Genomic DNA, 19,950 nt, shown 5'->3' with positions numbered 1-19,950 from the left:
TCTTCCCTTCATTCTTTCAGAAGCCTGCACCTCAGCAGTTTTATTTTTCTATCCCACACATATTCACCTGAAAATTAGAAAAAAAAAAAATTGAGCTCAGGTTCTGCACAGTAAGATAAAATGGCTAATAAATTTAAGCCATACCTTGTCTTTGTTTTAGAACTTGGTAGCATTGTTAGGGACAGGCAGCAGTGGACATATGTTTAATTAAAAAAATAATTTGAAAAAAAAAGATGAAAGAGGTGCCTTGGTGGCTCAGTCAGTGACGTATCTTCTTTCAGCTCAAGTCATGATCTCCAGGTCCTGGGAACAATAAGCCCAGCATTGGGCTTCCTGCTCATCAGGGAGTCTGCTTCTCTCTCTCTGTCCCTTTGCCCCTCCCCACTGCTCGTTCTTTCTTTTTCTCAAATAAATAAATAAAATCTTTAAAAAAAAAATAAAATAATTTGGACTTCTGTCAAAATGCCTGTTTCAAGAAAAAAATAATGTTTTAAACGTTTACTAGTGTTTTTAAAATATGCATTATCAAATAATGGTGCTTAATTCAGAGGATTCTTTTTGATAGTGTGTTAAAAAATACAGTTTTATAATGTTAACCTAATTGTATGGTCTTATACCAGTTAAAATAGTGCAGACTATTTTAGGTTTTACAAATACTTGAAACCCTTCTTAAAGTGTTTTTAAGTTAAGTTTTGTTTATAAAGGGTTTTGAGATTATTTCCCATAAAGTCTTTGTTCTTCTTTTTTTTTTTAATTTTTTTTTTCTTCTTTTTTTTTTTAATTTTTTTTTTTTTTTTTTTTTTATTTATGATAGTCACAGAGAGAGAGAGGCAGAGACATAGGCAGAGGGAGAAGCAGGCTCCATGCACTGAGAGCCCGACATGGGATTCGATCCCGGATCTCCAGGATCGCGCCCTGGGCCAAAGGCAGGCGCCAAACCGCTGCGCCACCCAGGGATCCCTATTTCCCATAAAGTCTTTGATATAAAAGTATAAGCCTTAATTGATATTATATAATGTGATAATTCAGCACCAAAGCATTACAGTAAGTTTTATCCATATTCCAGGTGAGGGCACTGTCATAGTCACTTACATTTCTTTAATTGTACTTTGTAGTTTTCAGGGTAAATTTTCTCTTTCATTATTTTTTTCTATGTTAATGTTACCACTGTAATATTGTGAGCAAGTGCATTTTATACTTGAGGAAGCTGAGGCAGCACTGTGTACTGGAAAGGACATGAGCTTTGGAATTACATACCTTATCTCTAACTTTGAGTTTATCCTTTATTATCTGGTGATAATAATTTATTTACTTTTTAGTTGTTTCTGTATAACCATCATGTGTTCATGATTCAAAAGTGACAAAAGAATCTTAGTAGAGCTATAGTTAGAATCTCACTTTCATAAAAGATGTGTGTACATATATGTGTATTTATATACAGCTTTTTATACTTGCCACTTATTATCTTTGGATATTGTGATAATAGGTTTTTAATATTAAATACTCTAACAGATATTTCCCCCCATAGTTCTAGCTTTCATTGTTTTTCATAACCAAAAGAAAGCGCACACAGTCTTTTGAAACTGTTTTCAATAAAAAAAAGATACATATTTACTGGATAATTGTGGAATAGTCCTTATTAGCTTAAAGGAAAAATTAGGTGCTTTTAAAGGGGAAATGGATTTGCAAACAGACAACATTAATTAGGGTGAAACTACTCAAAAGTAATCTTTATGAGAAGGACCTTCTTTCTCTCTTTCCGTTCCCCTTGGGGTAAGCAAGTCTGCCATTAATGAAAGGGAAATCTATTCATTATTCTTTCTTCTCTTACTAGTGATCTCATAGTGCAAGGAGGATATATAGATGAATAATAAAATTTATTGCCTTTACTGACGTAACCTTAGTCATTTAACTGAAATTATTGTTTTTGGTAAAGCAGTTTTAATGGTATTGTAAATGATGATATTGCAAGATTATATTTGGGCCAGGCATTCTAGAATACTGTAAGTTGGCATGTAGTAACTGCCTAAGAAATAGTTACTCTTTATAATCATTTTTTAAGTTTACTCAAAAATTTAAAAATGACACAGACTTTATTACCAGGGCAAAAAATAATCCAGATTTTACTCCCAACATTATACCCATTATTTTGGGAAAAACCAAGAAATTGCACACAGATCCTGTTTGCAAAGTCCAGATAGTCTAAAAGGGAGATAGATTTGCCTAAATAATCATAGTGTAGGGTAGAAAGTAAGAAATTACTGAAGAGCATACATTAAGTGCTATAAGAATTGAGAGGTGGTAGTATGCATTTATTTTGAGATATGATAATTTATAAATCTTGAGGTGGGAAAAAGTGGGTATTAAGATTAAGGGATTGTAAAGAAATACTGGCAAAAAATGAAGGGAGAATGATACTGAGGATAATAAAAGGAATTCCTTAAATTAAATAGTTGATCCTGGGGTCTGGTGTTCCTAAGGTAATAAAGAAAGTGAAGGTGGGATATAGGGCTAGTGGAGTTGAGAGTAAAACCATAGCAAGAAACTGGAGACCATGATGAGGACAGAAAACAGGCTTATGGGGGGAAGTGGAGGGGTGGTCTGGGGGAAATTCTTAGTATGAGATTTTAGAGATGCAGCAGTTTGAATAGGATAATATGTGAATATGAACATGGGATATGTTGAGTAGGTGCGAGTAGGCATTGAGAAAGGAGTAGAGGGGGATCCCTGGGTGGCGCAGCGGTTTGGTGCCTGCCTTTGGCCCAGGGCGTGATCCTGGAGACCCCGGATCGAATCCCACGTCGGGCTCCCGGTGCATGGAGCCTGCTTCTCCCTCTGCCTGTGTCTCTGCCTCTCTCCCTCTGTGTGTCTACCATAAATGAATAAATAAAATCTTAAAAAAAAAAAAAAAAAAAGAGAAAGGAGTAGAAGTAAAGATGGATGATGAGAAAAGATCAAGAAGTTGTTGAGTCTAAGGGCATCGACTCTCCCACTTCAGAATGCTTTATGAATCTTAAAAATTCCTGGAAAATGTGTTAAAAATGCAGAATTGGACTCTACTTGGAATATTTGGACCCTCTGGTTTTAGATAATAACCCCAGGAATCTTTATTTGTGGCGAGACTCTGTGTGTGATTTTAAGTTATAGATGTCTGGGTCTCCTACCTTAAGATTGACTAATTGGTCCCGAGATATCTGTGTCTATGTCTTTGTTGAATTAAAAAAAAAAAAAATCAGCAATAGTGATGAGATCTCATGTATGAAGTATTTTCTCAGAAGTGGGGAAAGGGGAAAGAGATATCAGAATGGCCTGGGGAACTTTTTAAAAATAGTTTTCCAGGGGCACCTGGCTGGCTCAATCAGTAGAGCATGCAGCTCTTGACTTGGGCTCGGGGTCCTAAGTTTGAGCCCCACATTGAGGCTAGAAGTTACATAAAAAATAAAATCTTAAAATATAAATATATGTATTATATATATAAATATATATTATAAACTACATATTACATATAGATTATAAATCATGTATATGTAACATATATATATAGTTTTCCAGGCATCAATTCAGATATTACAGAGTATCTGAGGATTAGCTCCAGCAATCTGACTCTCAGGTGTCTGTCATGCCAAGCATGAGATCTCTGGTTTAAAGTCTTAGAAGTATATCAACACAGAGTTTGAGCAGGATATGTTTTTAAGACAGGTAAACAAGATTTATTGCCAGTTCAAGTTGAGTTCTTTATTCTTTTTTTTCTGTGAAGTGGCTTCTGTGTCGACATTAATGGTGGACCATAAATTAATAAAGATTTGTTCATTTTGCTCCTCCTCCAAAAGCTAATGTTATTTAAGATGTCTTTATGACTCCATATAATTAAACCATGGGAATATTATTATTATTATTATTATTTTGGCTTTCTGATCTAACATCAGAGTCAGGATCTCAGTCTGAGGTTCAGTGGAGTAGAACTTGGATGGTGGTAAAATAGAGTGAGATTATTAGCCTTACAGTGATATTGAGAGTTACTTATGTGGGCATATAAAGTGCCATCACGTTTGGGCTCTCAGGCACAGGGGTAGTAGACAAGGTACAAGAGTGTTCTCTCTGAAGTTATTCGTTATTTTCAGTGACCCAGAAATTCTGTTACCATCCTCAGGAACCTGTAACAGAATATCCTTTGTGTACTGCTCCCAAAACATTACCCTCCCTAGCTTCATTGTTTCACAAATGCAAAAGAAAATAGCATATTGCCTTACAGTCTAGTGGACTGTATCCTCTCTGTGAAATGCCTTTTTTGCTGGATTTCCATTTGAGCAGATTTTTCCCTTCTCAGTTGAGATAAGGAAGAAAAAAGATATTCTCATGATTTTAAGACCACAAACCAATTACTTCATTTAAAAAAAATTACTTTTAGTATGTTTTCATGAACCCTTGGATACTGTTAAATTAAAGGAAAAAATAATGCACAGGAGTTTTCCTCTCGTGAATTATTTCTTGTTCTTGGTGACCCAGAACTTGTTGTCCTGTCCTCAGGAACCTGTAACAGAATATTTTCTGTATACCTCTTCCAAAACAGTACCCTCCGATCTCCATTGTTTTGCAAATGCGAACAGATACCAAAGCACTGCTTTAGAGTCAGGCGGATCAGATTCTATCAGTGACATATCCTGGCCTTTAAAAGAATAATTAGATTTTTTTTCTTCATTAATACTGAAAATGTAAGAATTTTGAAAAGTACTCAAAACTATTGTGATTTTAAAAACATCCTCATTGTGGTCTGTCTTCAAATATACATTGTTTTACATAAAATTTAAACATAGAACTGATTTTACTTGGGGAAACAATTTCCACACTTCTGATTTTTTCATGGTTAAAACTTTTATGATATGATTGTATTCCACCATGTTGATATGCCATAATTTATGTATAATGTTCACTAGGTATAACAAATTTAGGGGATTTTCATTTCTTTCTTTGAAAAATTAATGTTAGAACAAGTTTTTCGGGGCACCTCGTGGCTCACTGAGTGTCTGCCTTTGGCTCAGGGCGTGATCCTGGGGTCCTGGGATGAGTTCCGTGTTGGGCTCCCCATGGGGAGCCTGCTTCTCCCTCTGCCTGTGTCTCTGCCCCTCTCTCTCTGTTTCTCATGAATAAATAAATAAAATCTTTTTAAAAAAGAACAAATTTTTCCTTTGAGTGAATTTCAGTAGGTTCACTAGAGGAGTAGTTACATCATTTCTGTACTTCCTGGTACTTTGTCTTTTTTTTTTTTTTCTGGTACTTTGTCTTAATCTCTTTGAATCAGTTCTATCAGTGTAGTCACCAACAGTGTATTACTTTACCAGTTTTTTCACAGTATTACTGGTATTGAATATATCAACTTTTTTTCGTTCAAATAACAAGCAAAAACTATCCACCATCTCTTTACCTTTAGTAATATTTATTGAAAGCCTGTTTTAGTGCCTATTTAGGAATAATGCTAAATACTTGCAAGCTATTTATTTCTTTTAATTTTGTATAAATCCTAGTAGGTAGACTCTGTTATAGTTCCTATTTACAGGTGAACTATACAAGGTCACTGAGAGGTAGGCCAGGCCAGAATTTGAATTCAGGTACTCGAGAGTCTTGTTCTTAATCCTGCTTTACTTTGTAATGCCTGTGTTTTAAAAATCTTCATACAGATTTCCCATGTTTTTATAGTTATTATAATTATTTAAAATGACACTATTCTTTCATTGTGATAAAATACCTGCTTTGTTAAAGTTTATTCATTTCATTCATAGTGAATGAAAGGCTCTCTAGGCTTTTGCTATTACTAGATGCTTCACTGATTATTTTTCTGCATATATACTTTTGCATTTGTAAAATTATTTACTTTGGATAAATTTCAAAAAGAGGTTAATATATAGATCATTTTTGAGTCCTGTATGTGTCTCTTGTGACAGAATGTACCCGTTTTTATTATAGTACCCCTTTGAATTTTGTAAGCTAGTCTTTAAGAAGTGTTTGGATTAATTGCTACACAGGGAAATAAACATATTCTTAGTTGATTATATGTTAATGTAATTTAATGTTTCGGAGTTTTCTTTGACTGTTTTACCCTTATTAGTGACTCTGCCTTAGCATTTTAAAATTACTTAACCATTCTGATTACTTCTTTGTAATTCCATATATTGAAACAATATGCTTTTAAAAATCAAGGTGCAAAAGCAGTCTAGCATGACTTCAAAATGTACATATAAAAGCCAAAGACTGAAGTTATCTGTGTTTCTTTCTGGGTAATTTAAAATTTTAATTTGTACTTTTATTTTTTAAGTTCTAGTGTGAGGCTTCTTTTATAATCTGAAAATCTTTCTTTTTAAATACAACTGATGGAATGTACTTTATATTGAAATAAAATCTACAAAATTAGACATAAGGGGTCAATTGTGAAGAAACAAAAATCTCCTGTCTCCTTGTCTCTCTAATGAAGATAAAATTGTTTAAGCAGGTAAAATAAATGACTTTCTAATTTTTCACTGGGAAAGCTTCCCAATTTTTCATTGTCACTTTTTCTTTTATAGAGATGCTGTGCAGTTGAATGTGATTGCTACACGCCAGCTAATCCTGCTTGCACAACAAATGAAGAATCTGGAAGTATTCATGCATGTATCAACAGCATATGCCTACTGTAATCGGAAGCATATTGATGAAGTAGTCTATCCACCTCCTGTGGATCCCAAGAAGCTGATTGATTCTTTAGAGTGCGTTTATTTTAAATTTATGCACATTTGCTTTGATCCCCAAAACTTTGGACTTAAGTATCTATTGATATGTATCTTTTGGTCTGTATCAGTTTCTCTCTCCCTCTGCCTCCCCCACCCCTGACCTATTTATTCCGTATTCAACCAATTACTACATATCTACTAAGTTCTTCTAATTGTGTAGATTTATATCTGAATGACTGTTGGTGAAGTCTGGTTGAAGCTTTCACATTTGAAGAAGTGTGATGGTTGGAGGAAGGTCTCTGAACAACTCATCCATAACATTAGGTTCTCTATTTTCCAGGGAGTTAATCTAGCAAATGTAAGAAGTGCCTGATACCCATGGAGACTAATGACTTGCTTGTTGAATAGCAATGTTCTAATTGATTAAAAAATTACCCCCCTTTTTTTCCCTCCAATGGAGTAAATCTGTACAAAGGCCTTAAATTATTAGAGGATCAGTCTCATTCCTTTAAATGATACTCCTGGTGTTATTGTTTATCACCTTTCTGAGGACTAGGATCCTATCAGCAATTACTATTTGTGAGTATTTGATGGATATGGTGTAAGTGAATTTGGCAGGGTCAAGATTCATTTGCTTCAGGCTGTACTTTCTCATCAAATAAAACAAACAGGATCACAGCAAAAATAAAAAGAAGGATCTTCTTTAATGGACTAGAATTATAGAAAATTCTCATGTCCATTATATCCAAACATATCATTAATCCTCCTATAATAGCCCTGTAGGCTTTTTCCTCCTTTATTCTTCTTCGTTTCCCTTAGGCTTCCTTTTTTCTCAGAGATCCTATCCCTTTTCAGCTCTGTTTACTGTCCCTTACTTAAATCCTTTTTTCCTCAGGGCTCTAGAGGGTGTTCATTGCTCCTCCATGTTTTCTCCCAGAGTAAGCACATATAAGTCTTTCTCTTTAAGGCATTCCTGCTACTCAGTATGAAGAAGCAGACAGATTATAAGAAAATAAATAAGAATGGGAATTTACCAAGACATTCCATTAATTCTCTGGTCTCTGTTTTCTGACTCTATTTCTTAGATGGTCCCAAATATTTACCTCATTGTCCCCATGAGTCAGTAGTTGGAAGTGCTTAATATGTCTGGGAAAAGTTGAAAGTAGAAGCTAATGAAGCTTTTTACTTTTTCTCTTTTTAGCAGTTGGCATATCCAAACATCTAAGTTGCTGAGAAAATGCTTTTAACCTTCTCATTCTGTATCTCTTTTCTTTGCTTACAAAGAAATCTAGCTAACAGATCATTTTAGGGTAACTCATAGATTGGCTCTGTAAACTCACTCCCTGTGATAAGGCTAATAATGTCTCCTTGGCTTAGCCAGCGTTCGCAGTTGTTGTTTTAAAGTAGGAACTGTTCCGTTTTTCAAAATTCATCTCTGCTGTGGAACTTCTCCTAAGTTGAGTAACAATCTCCAGTTTTGTTAGATTCTTTTTCTTCCACATGCAGAAGAAAACTTACTTTGATAATCTTATCAGTTAGTATGGGTATCTTGAGAGTGTGACATTACACCGAATATATATGTCTGTATAACATCACAGTTACACAGGTACGGACTTGTCGTTGTTGTTTAATGAAAGTAAGATTAACTTCCGCTTATGTATTTTTTTTTCTTTTTAGTAAAAACCATAAAAGCATTTGAATCGGAGCAACAGATATGTTTGAATATGCAAAGCTAAGTGGTTCTGATTTTATAGTAAAACATCTGAAAATATTTTTGCATGCAATTTCTTTGCTGACCAGGTGGATGGATGATGGCCTAGTAAATGATATCACACCAAAATTGATAGGAGACAGACCTAACACATACATATACACGAAAGCATTGGCAGAGTATGTTGTACAGCAAGAAGGAGCAAAGCTAAATGTGGCAATTGTAAGGCCATCGATTGTTGGTGCCAGTTGGAAAGAACCTTTTCCAGTAAGTTGTGAGAAATTTTTGTAATAATGGAATTGAGAATTTTAAGTCTTGTCTTTGTATAAAAAGAGTTGGCAGTTTGATGTAAGAGCAGGTGTTATTTACTGTACATGGCTTACTATGGCAAAATTGTTCTCATTCATAGAGTACTTTTTTGGTACTTTTTTGTAACATGATGCTGCATATATAGAAATGCAGATAAGCCTTTAAAAAATCCTCACTGAAAATTAAATCAAAGGCTGCGGTGTTGTCTGGAGTCAAAGCAGACCTTGCCTTATACATTGTCCTTGTGACTGACAAAGATGTTGGCCTCTGACACATCAGCATTTGTTGGTTTTTAAAATTATTTACTGATTAGATTCTTTTGTTGAGGTGAAGGAAATAGAGATGAGAATATTCAGGATCTTATTTTATTTCATTTGCTTTTTAGTTCAAGAATAAGGCGGCCTTCCAGGAGGTAGACTCTTTCCTGTATAGATCACAAGCTAAGAAGGCATAAGAGATTTCTATGATAATTTGCTTGTAGAAAAGCAGGTCATTATGGTATTTGTGAATCCCTGAAATAAGAGAAAATAGATATAAACTAACAGATGAATTGATTTACAAAAAACCTAGGTCTCTATAATGATAGTAAGTAATAGCATCGCTTCTGTTGCTTTCTCTTTTCTTCTGTTTTATTCAGTAGTTTTGAGGAGGATTTCCCATTTCCCCCAAATCTCATGATGCTGCCTGAGATAAATAGCACAAAATCAAACTTGAGCAAGTGTAATTTAGCTAAAATATTTGACAGATATAAGCTCCTTTTTTTTTGTAAGCTTTTTTATTGAATTCTCTTTGTGGAGACTTAATGGAAGAGTAGGTAACCTTTTGAGAATGACTTAACTTCATATTTGCAATCTCAGGCAAAGACTGTTTCTGTTACTGTTTCTGTTACAGGAGAGAAATATTCTGGCCTGAATCTTGTCTGTTTTTTAGTTTTTAGAAAAAAACTACTAAGTATATATATGGAGTTGTAGATGTCAGATAAATAAATCTCTAGGTTTACAATATTTCTAAGCTCCCCCTATTTTTAATTTTTGTATTAGGGATGGATTGATAACTTTAATGGACCAAGTGGTCTCTTTATTGCGGTAAGTAAACCTTTTGATTTCTTTACATTCTACATACATTTTTCTGTTTTCTGTATATCTTTATATGTGTGTGTGTGTGTGTGTGTGTGTGCATGCACTTTGGCTTACATATCTTAAGGTGCTGTTTTTAATTTCAACAAAGGCAGGGAAAGGAATTCTTCGAACAATGCGTGCCTCCAACAATGCCCTTGCAGATCTTGTTCCTGTAGATGTAGTTGTCAACACGAGTCTTGCGGCAGCCTGGTATTCCGGAGTTAATAGGTATATGAGGTGACAATGTCGCTTGTTAAATATATAGTAACTATGAAGGGAAAACAGAACTAATGGCTAATGTTAATTAATCCCTCAGTACTGATAATTTCCATATCAATATGTACAGGTATTATCACTTCCAATTGCAGGAATTGGTTTAATCACAAGTAATAATAGAGCAAGTAGTTCCATCAGCTGTAATTAAGAATTAACATTAGTTGTCATATACTATCTATAGGATAAAGTTCATTTGGGATTAAGAATGAGAAAAACCCAAAACCCTTCCACCCCCTGATGCTTTTTCAGTTTTCCAAACTAAAACTTGATATAAACTCAACATATAAAAAGCTGAAATTCTCAGAGAATGGCTTTCATATATTAAACATGGCACACTAAAGCAGCTTTAATCAACTCAGGCTTCTTTTTGAAAGGGAGTAGTAGCATTTATAGGTAACTCTTAAATTTTAAACTTTTCAATAACATTTTTTTCCCTAGTTAATAAACTGCTCTTATTTTTTAAGTCAGTATTTTATATCCTAAAAAAGGAGGGATATGATTATATGAATACACTGTTTCTGGTAAAAGGGAACTCAGTCCATAATTTTTTAAACTAAAGCTTCTGGAAATGAGAAGGAGATAGGAAGAGCTGAGGTTGTTTGTCATTGTTGGTTTCCTTACATTTAATAACAGATATTCCTGCTATTATAAGGAAGAAAAATACGAAAAGAGAAAAATACTGTATTTTTTAATAATTTTTTTGGTAGTGGAGGGATAAAGAGTAGGTGTAAATAGTCCTTCAGACACAAAGATTAATAGTTTAAGGATAATTTTTGAAATAATCAATGTAGAAAAGATACCCATAATCATTATTTTTTCCTACTTGAATATCGTGTAAGATTTAAATTGGATAAGTTTGGCCTCTTTTTATGTTTCATTGCTTTGATCTTTGTCTTTGCAGACCAAGAAACATCATGGTGTATAATTGCACAACAGGCAGCACTAATCCTTTCCACTGGGGTGAAGTTGGTATGATTTTACCTGTGTTTTTGAATGTTAGAATAAATCTTAAAATATTCTCTGAGGTTTTATGTTAGAATATACCCACGAGGCAATATAAAGCCATTGAGTTACCAAGTTATTCTTATTTTGATTACCATTTTAGAATATCTATCCTATACTGCCTTCTGGTCTTTAGCAGTATTTCACAAATTTAAAAATATCCAAAAAAAAATTTAAAAATATCCTTAGTAAATTCCCTTCCTGGCCCACCCTTTTGTGACCATTACTACTTTTTTGCTGCTGTCTGCAGCATCCCTCACAGATAAATGCCCATGGTGAGGAAACAGTGATTTTTCTTTTTCCTCCCTCGTGGGTGCTCTCAGTCCTGATGTTGTCTATCCATAGGCAATATCACTTCCAACTACAACAGTTGTTGTATTACAGGAGCTAGCTAGCTGTTCCAAGAATAAGAAATTAAGGAGTTAGGAAGCAGAGTATTTTTTGCCAGAGTATTTTCTATTATACTTATTAATCTCTTGAAATTCACAAATCACAGGAATAGATATATGCTTTGTTGCTTGTTCTAAATTAGAGTTAATAGAACTTAAAGCCTACTGAAATTGAATAATTTTTAAGTTTATGTATTCAAATTTAAAGTAAAATATATCAATTGCATTATTTAGTAAGAGGTCTTATTTTACTTCTCATTGAACAATTTTTATCCTTGGAGAAGAGTTTTGATTTTAAAGTGGATTTTTATGTCATTTGTCCTGAGGTTTTTTTCTGTGCCATTTTTATTTCAATTTAAAGATTGACCATTATAACATATAAGAAAACTAATCTAGGGTGATTTTAATTTTATGATAATTATTTAAATAGTATTCTAAGAACTTTAGAACACTGAAATGAGTTAGTTTTTATTTTTGTAATCTCTCATTGTGTTGTAAAGTTTAGTAAAAATCAAGTTGAGCATTATTTTTGAATGCATTTCTCAATATACATTTCCATTAAAGTATTAACATAGATAATAGATTTGATTTTGTCGGTATTGTATTACCTAAATAAATTACAGCAGAAGTTAATTTCGGGTTGTTTTAAGCTGTTGATATATGTTAATTTGAGCAACTTAATTATTTATAAGCAAAGGATGATGATTTTCCTTTTCATTTTTAAGTAAGTACAGTAATAAGAATCTGGAAAGAAAAAAAAAAGAATCTGGAAAGAGGAACAGAAAGAAAGAAGCTATCGTGAGAGGTGAAATATAGAAAGTGACACTGTAAACTGACATAGGTAAAACAAAAGGATTTTTAAAAGTGAATTTTAGCAAAAATTCATTCGTCTAATTACCATTCATAAATAGTGGTAGTTCTAAAACCACTTGGGTTCAGCAGTCTAATACCCATATTCTCTTAGCTACTATTGAGAGTAGAAAAGTTTGTTTTTTAATTGAGCGAACTCTGACATCTTTGGTGAAATATTTGGTTTGTAAAAACATGATTTTTTTTCAAAACTTCATTACATGGTTATTATCAAAGCTGTTACACAACTTTTCTTCCTCAGAATACCATGTAATTTCCACTTTCAAGAGGAATCCTCTCGAACAGGCCTTCAGACGGCCCAATGTAAATCTAACCTCCAATCACCTTTTATATCATTACTGGATTGCTGTAAGCCATAAGGCCCCAGCATTCCTGTATGATATCTACCTCAGGATGACTGGAAGAAGCCCAAGGTAATGGTGACTAGCTCTGTCTTATCTGTTCCTCTGACTGTTAAACAACCCATGCTTACGCTAAAATGCATATTCATTAACTCTGTATTTGTTTATGCTTATGATAAGGCTTAATGGCCTTTTGTGAATGAGAAGACTCGAATTTAAGACTTTGTCAGAAAAGCAAAGGTAGTATTGTCACTCACTGTAATTTGTTCTAAAGTTTGGATGATAAAATATTGTCATGTGCTGAATTCTAGGTCTAACGTTAGGTATTTTTTTCTGAATAACAAATAACATTCAAAATGCTCTGATGCTTATTTTTCCTACAGGATATTATCTAAATCATTCCTTCAAGATGAATCCTTTAAACCAAGTGTTCAGGCGCCCCAATATTAAGTTGTATTCCAACAACTTATTGCTTCATTATTGGAAGGGTGTCAGACACACAGTACCTGCATTATTGCTCGATCTTGCACTCAGGTTGACAGGTCAGAAACCGTGGTAAGAAGAATAGCAGTAAATACACCTATATATTGGTAAGGTGGTGGAAGCTTGCTGGAGAGACAAAAAGTCCGCTAGCATGAGCTTTACCTATAGAATTACTAACCTGATTAATCACAATCACAATCAGGATGCTAGGACATTTTTTAGAAATTAAGGATATTTGGGGAGTCTAATTGTGGATCTCATTCTTATTGGGCCATTGATCCTTCAGAATCCCATAGTAGAGGAAATGTCCAGCATCAAGGTTGTCATTGTTATTATAAGCTGAAATTGAGCCCGTCTCTCTCCCTTAAAAACTTAGAGGTGAGTCTATAGGGGATTAAGGGCAAAATGTTTTGCCCTGTGAGTGGATTGTGCAGTTTTATATGAAAAAACATAGATTGCTTCTAAAAAATTAATGGCTTGAAATATCTCAGCTGCCCATTCAGCTTATAATATGGTAATTACAGTTTTTGACTAATTTTCCAGGTTGAGAATGTCATAGTTTAAAACAAGAGTTAACAAATGGGAAGCTTTCTATTTTCTCATGGTTTTTATATAGCCTTTCTTTCTTCTTTTCTTATTGAAACCCCACAAACTTAAAGTCCTCCTCCTGTCTTTATCAGAATTATAGTGAAATGTACCATAAATATATTTATTTTTTTAACTACATTGGCGTTACAGTGGAACCTTTGATTGGAGAGTTCAGGATTTGAGTATTAATGTTAAAGAAGATGCTGATTCCAGAACTTCCATCAACTGTTCAAAAAATAAAAGTGAGGTATCTGCCAGTTATAGTGTATCAGGATCTGAGTTTCCTGTAGGGATTTTCTGTGGATTCATTTGTCCATTATGTTCCTAACCCAATGTGTTAAATATTGAAATATGTGAGAGGCGTTGACTTGAACAACTTAAGGATAGGTTAAAAAAATACTTAATGGAAAAGAGATCCAAAATATATCAAAATTATTTTCAAGTATTTTTAGAGTGATGTGCAAAATGCAGTATTTGTGATTGAGAGCATTCTTTCATGGCTAAAAAGCAAATGTTAATTCATGAGTGATGGCATTGTGTTGCTTTCCTGGTATTAATAAGGCTTTTGCATATTAGAGCAGAAAAGTCAAAACTAGATCAAAAAAGTAAAACAGGGTAAACATCACAAAGCTTTTTATAAAAAAGGGGGCTTAATAAACTAAAGCAATGAATGAATAGCCAAAATTCATGAAATTTGTAGTAAATGTTGCTACATAACAAATCATCTCAAACTTAGATGGCTCTTAGAAAAGCAGAAGTTATTTTATTATTTCTTTTTTTTTTTTTAAAGATTTTATTTATTTATTCATAGAGACACAGCTAGAGAGAGAGGCAGAGACAGAGGCAGAGGGAGAAGCAGGCACCATGCAGGGAGCCCGACGCGGGACTCGATCCCAGGCCTCCAGGATCATGCCCTGGGCTGCAGGCGGCGCTAAACCGCTGTACCACCAGGGCTTCCCTATTTTATTATTTCTTATGGTTTATTGTTTCTCTCAGGATCAGGAATTCAGGAGGGAATCAGCTGGGCAGTTTTGGCTTAGGGGTCTTTGACGTGATTATCAGCTGGAGTTGAAAGGGGGGCATGCGGTAGAAACACCTTGTGTCACTGTCTTCAGAAAGTGTCAAGATCTCTTCCTTTATCTTTTTTCAAGGACTAGTGGTAGCCTTAGGGGAAATGGACTGCTTACACAGTGTCTAAGGGGAACTCTTTCAGCAGGCTAGTGGAAGCTATGTGCATTTTCTGACCACCCACAGAAATCATGCGGGCCCTATTACCACCTCATTCGTTTAGTCACACTCCAGTCATAAGTCCTCCAAGATTCAAGGAAAGGGCTGTAGAGAATGTTCAAGACCGTGTAAAATTTGAGCAAGTTAGTTGAAAGGTATTGTTGAAGACATTTGGAAAGTGCAACTGGCTATGGTTAGCCTTCTGGCCGCAACAGTACATATTCCTCCATTGTGGGAAATACGCTTACTTCCCACTACTAAGACCTTTCTGGCATCAGCTTGAAGCCACTGTTGGGTCAACTGAATCTGCCACAATTGCAGATGAGGCTCTTGAAGAGTGGTTTTGCAGGTGTAGTTCCTCAGGTATTGGTCTGAAAACCTGTGAATGAAAGTGACAAGTTACCTGCTGCTTGCACACACAACATGTAAGGATGAGACAGGCATAGGAAAATGACTGGACAGTTTTGTGCAGTCACTGGTCTGTAACAGTTTTGAATTCCAACCAGGTATGTTTGATGGTTTCTTAATTAGGGTTCAGTCCTACTCTTTGGATGTATTTTGAAGCTCTTGGTTCTGCCCTCTGAGTCATCTTTTTCATAAGAGAAAAAAATGGCCTGTGTTTGCAATTGAATGGCCTTCTTATCCCACAACCTGCCCATAAAATGAGAATGCTTAGGGCTGGGATTAGCAAACTTTTATCTGTAAAGGGCCATGTGGTTTCTTTGTGGTTACTCAACTCTGCTGTTAAATGTACCTTCTACCTTGCAACTACTCAACTGTGCAGCCATAAGCTATATGTAAGTGAATAAGCATGACTACATTCCAATAAAACTTTATTTACAGGTGCTTTGGCCCCTAGGCTCTGGTTTGCTGACCCTTGATCTAGAGACCTCTTTTCATTTTGTACTGTCTCTGTCTCTTTACATGTAAACTGATGTGATTCCTTTTAAAACTGTGCAGGTTTTCCGCATATTTCGTTTAAAACAATCGACTCCATTAGACCAAAGCTATACCCACAAATCTCTTTGAGGCATGCCTTTTTCTATCTTGGCTTCTTTATGGGGTTGCTATGGAACAACACCCTTAGATCTTCGATCACTGCCTCTTAAATCCTTAGACTCTTAGGTTCTGCCTTTTCGACAGTAGTTTCTATGAGACATGTCTTTAAGATTGGAGTGAGCCTTTTGTTTTTCTGAAAGATTCTATGAGGTATTATTTTAGATCTTTCTGAGGTCTTAACAAAGAATCTTACATCTGTATTCTGGACTTGATCTGTGCTCAGAGGCTGTCTCTTAAAGAATCCCTGGCTGACATTTTACATTCCTTCCAAATTCTACTCAGATGGTTCATTTTTTAAAAGATCATCTTTATCCTCTTTGAGGAAATCTTGGCTAGATCATCAAATTTATTAGGTACAGTTTTTATTTCTCATTTTACCAGAAGTAACAATTTAGTTCTAACTTCCAACAATATTTTTCCCAGTTTCCTTCAAGCACTCACCATCATCTTCCTTAAAGCTCTTTAAAGTTTCCACTAACATTCTTTTCTTGGTCCTTCCAGGTTTCACCAGTGGTGTCCTCAGGGGCCTTCCAGATTCTGTATACCTAATCCTAAAGCCAATACTACATGTTTTGGTTGTTTATTATAGCAGCCCCTCATTCCAAGTACTGATAAATATGTCCCATGACCTGTGCTACATGACAGATCACCTCAAACTTAGGATCTTTTTTTTTTTCTAGTTGTATAATTGACATCAATCTTAGTATCTTACAACAGTCATTTTAATTATCTCTCATGATTTCTGTGGGTCAGAAATTCTAGAAGGCTTTACCTGAGTGATTCTAGCTCAGGGTCTTTCAAATGGACGCAGTCAGATAGGGAGTGGAGCAGATACACCGTGGGAGTAGGAAAGAGAAGGAAGGATACGGAGCAGCAGGAGTGGCTGGGCATCTTTCTCATGTCATGTAGTCTCAGAGCCTTTCTACACCATCTCTCCACATGCACTGATTTGGCCTTCCTTCAACAAAGCAGCCTTAGGGGGAGTTGGACAGCAAATATGGCGACTGAAGTCTTCAAGCGTGAGTATTCCAGTGAGCAAGGCAGAACGGTGTATCGCTTTTTCTTACCCACCCTTGCAGGTTACCCAGTGTCATTTCTACCTCATTTTATTGGTTGTAAGTTACCTTCACCTCTTGATGGGAAGACAGGGTGTTACTGTAGGTGAGCATGTGAGAAGGGAGATGACATTGTAATCACCTTTGGAATTTAAAGTCTGCTTCAAATAGGAAACAGCAAGTAGAGTATCTTCTTAACTGAGGTTTGTCCTGTGCAAGACTAAGTATCAAAGCAGGAATGATCCCTGATCACTGAGAGCTTATAGTCTAAAAGCAATAAGAGCCAGTGAGGTGTTTTTATTTAGGTAGTTTTGTAAATGTTAAATACAAAATCTTATCATTTATATTATTTAATTTGTTCAGATATTTACTGAACAAGGCACTGGGCTTTGTATCTTATATTGGGGCCCTAATATAATGCCTCCTCCTGCACTAAAGTTATGTTAATCATGTCATTCATGGTGTCCACTTTATTTATTTACATTATTCTGTGTGTCAGCTAGATAAAATCTAACTTACTGTGTATCTTGACATAATGATAAAAAGTACCACTCAAACATGCATCATAAGGAATCCTGGTTGACAGTCACTGGGGAGTAGGATGCATGGTATTATCACAAGTGGAGGCAGTATAAATTATTCACTCTGGCTCTTGAAATGCAGTAGATACTTTAGCACTCTTAAAAGTGACATTAGAAAAATGGTTCCATTGTCCAATTTTTTTGTTATTTCATCTAACTCTCTCTAGCTTAACCTCTGTGAAGCTGATATTTTTTTTATCTTTCTGGTTGTTAATGGAGGGCAGTTTTGGCATACATCAAGAAACATTTGAAAATATTTGGGCACATTTTTAGTTACTACAGCTGAGAGATGTTATGCTACTGGCATCTAATGGGTAGAGGCCAGGAATGCTGAACATCTGACAATGCACAGGACAGCCCCCCCTCCCCCCCCACCCCGCAAAGAATTATTTGGACCAAAATGTCTGTAGGGCTGAGGTTGACAAATCCTGGACTAGATGACCATTAAGATCTTGCCCTACTCTAAAGGATTCTGATGGTTTTTTTGCAGGTTGCCATTATAAAAAATAAATACATACTCAGAACATACATGACAATGTAGTCTCAGGCATCTATCTGCTCATAGGGCATTTGAACCAAAGAGTGACTATGTCAAGTTTAAATTTTCTTTTTGTCCTCATATTATTCAATCCAGTACTTTACACTTGATATTCTGTGAACTTCATATGTATGTGGTCTTTCAAATTTCCTTCTCCCTTTCCAATTTTTTTATCCTATTTTTGAATGGCTGAATCAGTGATTGGTTGCCTGGTAATTCTGTCTCTTGAGTGAATCTGAAGATGAGACTAGGGGAGAACTATCAGTGACAAAAAAAATTAGGAAGAAGAACTTGTTAATATGTCTGTTGGAAAATGATGTTAAGCAAATATGTGTATGTGTGTAATTCAAGTGTACTGTACTGGTTGTGATAGTAGATACTGATTTAATTACAGATCTGTTACATCTTTCTGGTTTTCTTTTCTTTCTTTTTTTTTTTTTTTTTTTAGAGAGAAAAAAAGGTCTAATCTCTTTTCTACAAGGAGCATGTCTTGTTTCCCTCCCGCCCCCCGTGTGCTTTCTATCTGTCTGAACTATTCTTGTCCAAATACAGCCTTCGATGCTCAGTAATTCTTTTCGTGTTTGATGGAAGTTTTATTTTGGAATTACTTTCTTGCATGAACCACAGTTTTTCTTTGCATAGTCCATGCTGCCTCCTTTTCTCTTAGAATTCTGGATTCAGGGTTTCTTTCTAAACATATTGAATGTGTCCTCAGAATTGCTTAGCTAATGTTACTGTTTTGACTTTTCCCCCACTTCTAATGTCCTAATTTTCTCTCATTTTTCCCATTTCTAAAACCCCTGATTTTAGGACTTTCTAAACTATATAAATGCTAATCCTTATTGTGGGAATAAATAATAGAATTCTTTTAAAATATTTTTCCACGAATTATTTTTCTGTTTATCAGAGGCCAGGAATTTTTGGTGTGTGTTTTATTTCAGAAAGTTCTTTCTTCCCTTTTCCTACTTATCATAGGTAATTATTATTGGTAGATGTTACTACTATGGTTAGTGTTATGATATCAATGACTTACAGTGAGCCATGAAATATAAAATGACAGATTTAAAGATTAAGGCCTCTCATCCTTTGAAAAAGTAACAAACAAAAAATATTGAACTTCTTATTTCTATAAGGATGGATAATAGGGGATTTGGGGAATTAATTGAATATCTTGAATATCTATTTCAGAAAGTTTTCAGCATGAGTCATTGATTTCACAGCACATTCAGACAATCAAGAGTGGTACCTGTCTGGGTTAAAGAAAAAGTTACTTTAAAAATCTATGTAGAGAGTTGATTAAATGGCAAACGAATATTTCTGTATACTTTGTCTCCGTGATGCTGAAGAGTTGAGATTATAATGTAATACCGTATGTTATGAATTCACAGGAAATCTTAGTAATTGTAGCTGAACTAAAATGTGATTGAAGGAACAGAAAGCAAGGGAATACTAATTGAATTCATTTATTTGCTTAGGATTACAGTAGAAAATCTGACCTTAAATTATTGTATTTCCTTTGAAAATTAATTTCATATATCAACAGAACTCTGTTTAGGCAGCATTAACTTCATTTGCTGCTGCTTAAATTTTTTTTTATTTTGGATTTATAAAATGTTCTTCCAAGATGCAGAAATATTCTTATTCTCTGGTGATATGGTATACTTACTGAATTATGTATTAAAATTTTACTGTTACGATCTCC

General features: G+C 34.8%; 1 protein-coding gene across 6 annotated transcripts in view; it reads left to right on the top strand.

The window, feature by feature from the left end:
• Nucleotides 1-19,950, top strand: part of FAR1 (fatty acyl-CoA reductase 1) — a 68,426-nt gene that overhangs the window by 37,370 nt on the left and 11,106 nt on the right. For 3 of the 6 annotated variants that reach the window (XM_072794018.1, XM_072794016.1, XM_072794017.1), the window contains exons 4-9: nt 6,558-6,737; nt 8,502-8,679; nt 9,762-9,806; nt 9,949-10,076; nt 11,017-11,084; nt 12,618-12,789. In XM_072794018.1, coding sequence (XP_072650119.1) covers nt 6,558-6,737; nt 8,502-8,679; nt 9,762-9,806; nt 9,949-10,076; nt 11,017-11,084; nt 12,618-12,789 — 771 coding nt within the window. Of the gene's footprint in view, nt 1-6,557; nt 6,738-8,501; nt 8,680-9,761; nt 9,807-9,948; nt 10,077-11,016; nt 11,085-12,617; nt 12,790-13,100; nt 13,273-19,950 lie in introns of all 6 variants that reach the window. The other 3 variants (XM_072794019.1, XM_072794015.1, XM_072794014.1) reach the window with 3 other exon arrangements.

This window comes from Canis lupus, chromosome 23 (assembly GCF_048164855.1).
Source record: "Canis lupus baileyi chromosome 23, mCanLup2.hap1, whole genome shotgun sequence".
In the NCBI taxonomy this organism is placed as follows: Eukaryota; Metazoa; Chordata; class Mammalia; order Carnivora; family Canidae; genus Canis; species Canis lupus.
This window is presented reverse-complemented; position numbering and strand designations above follow the sequence as displayed.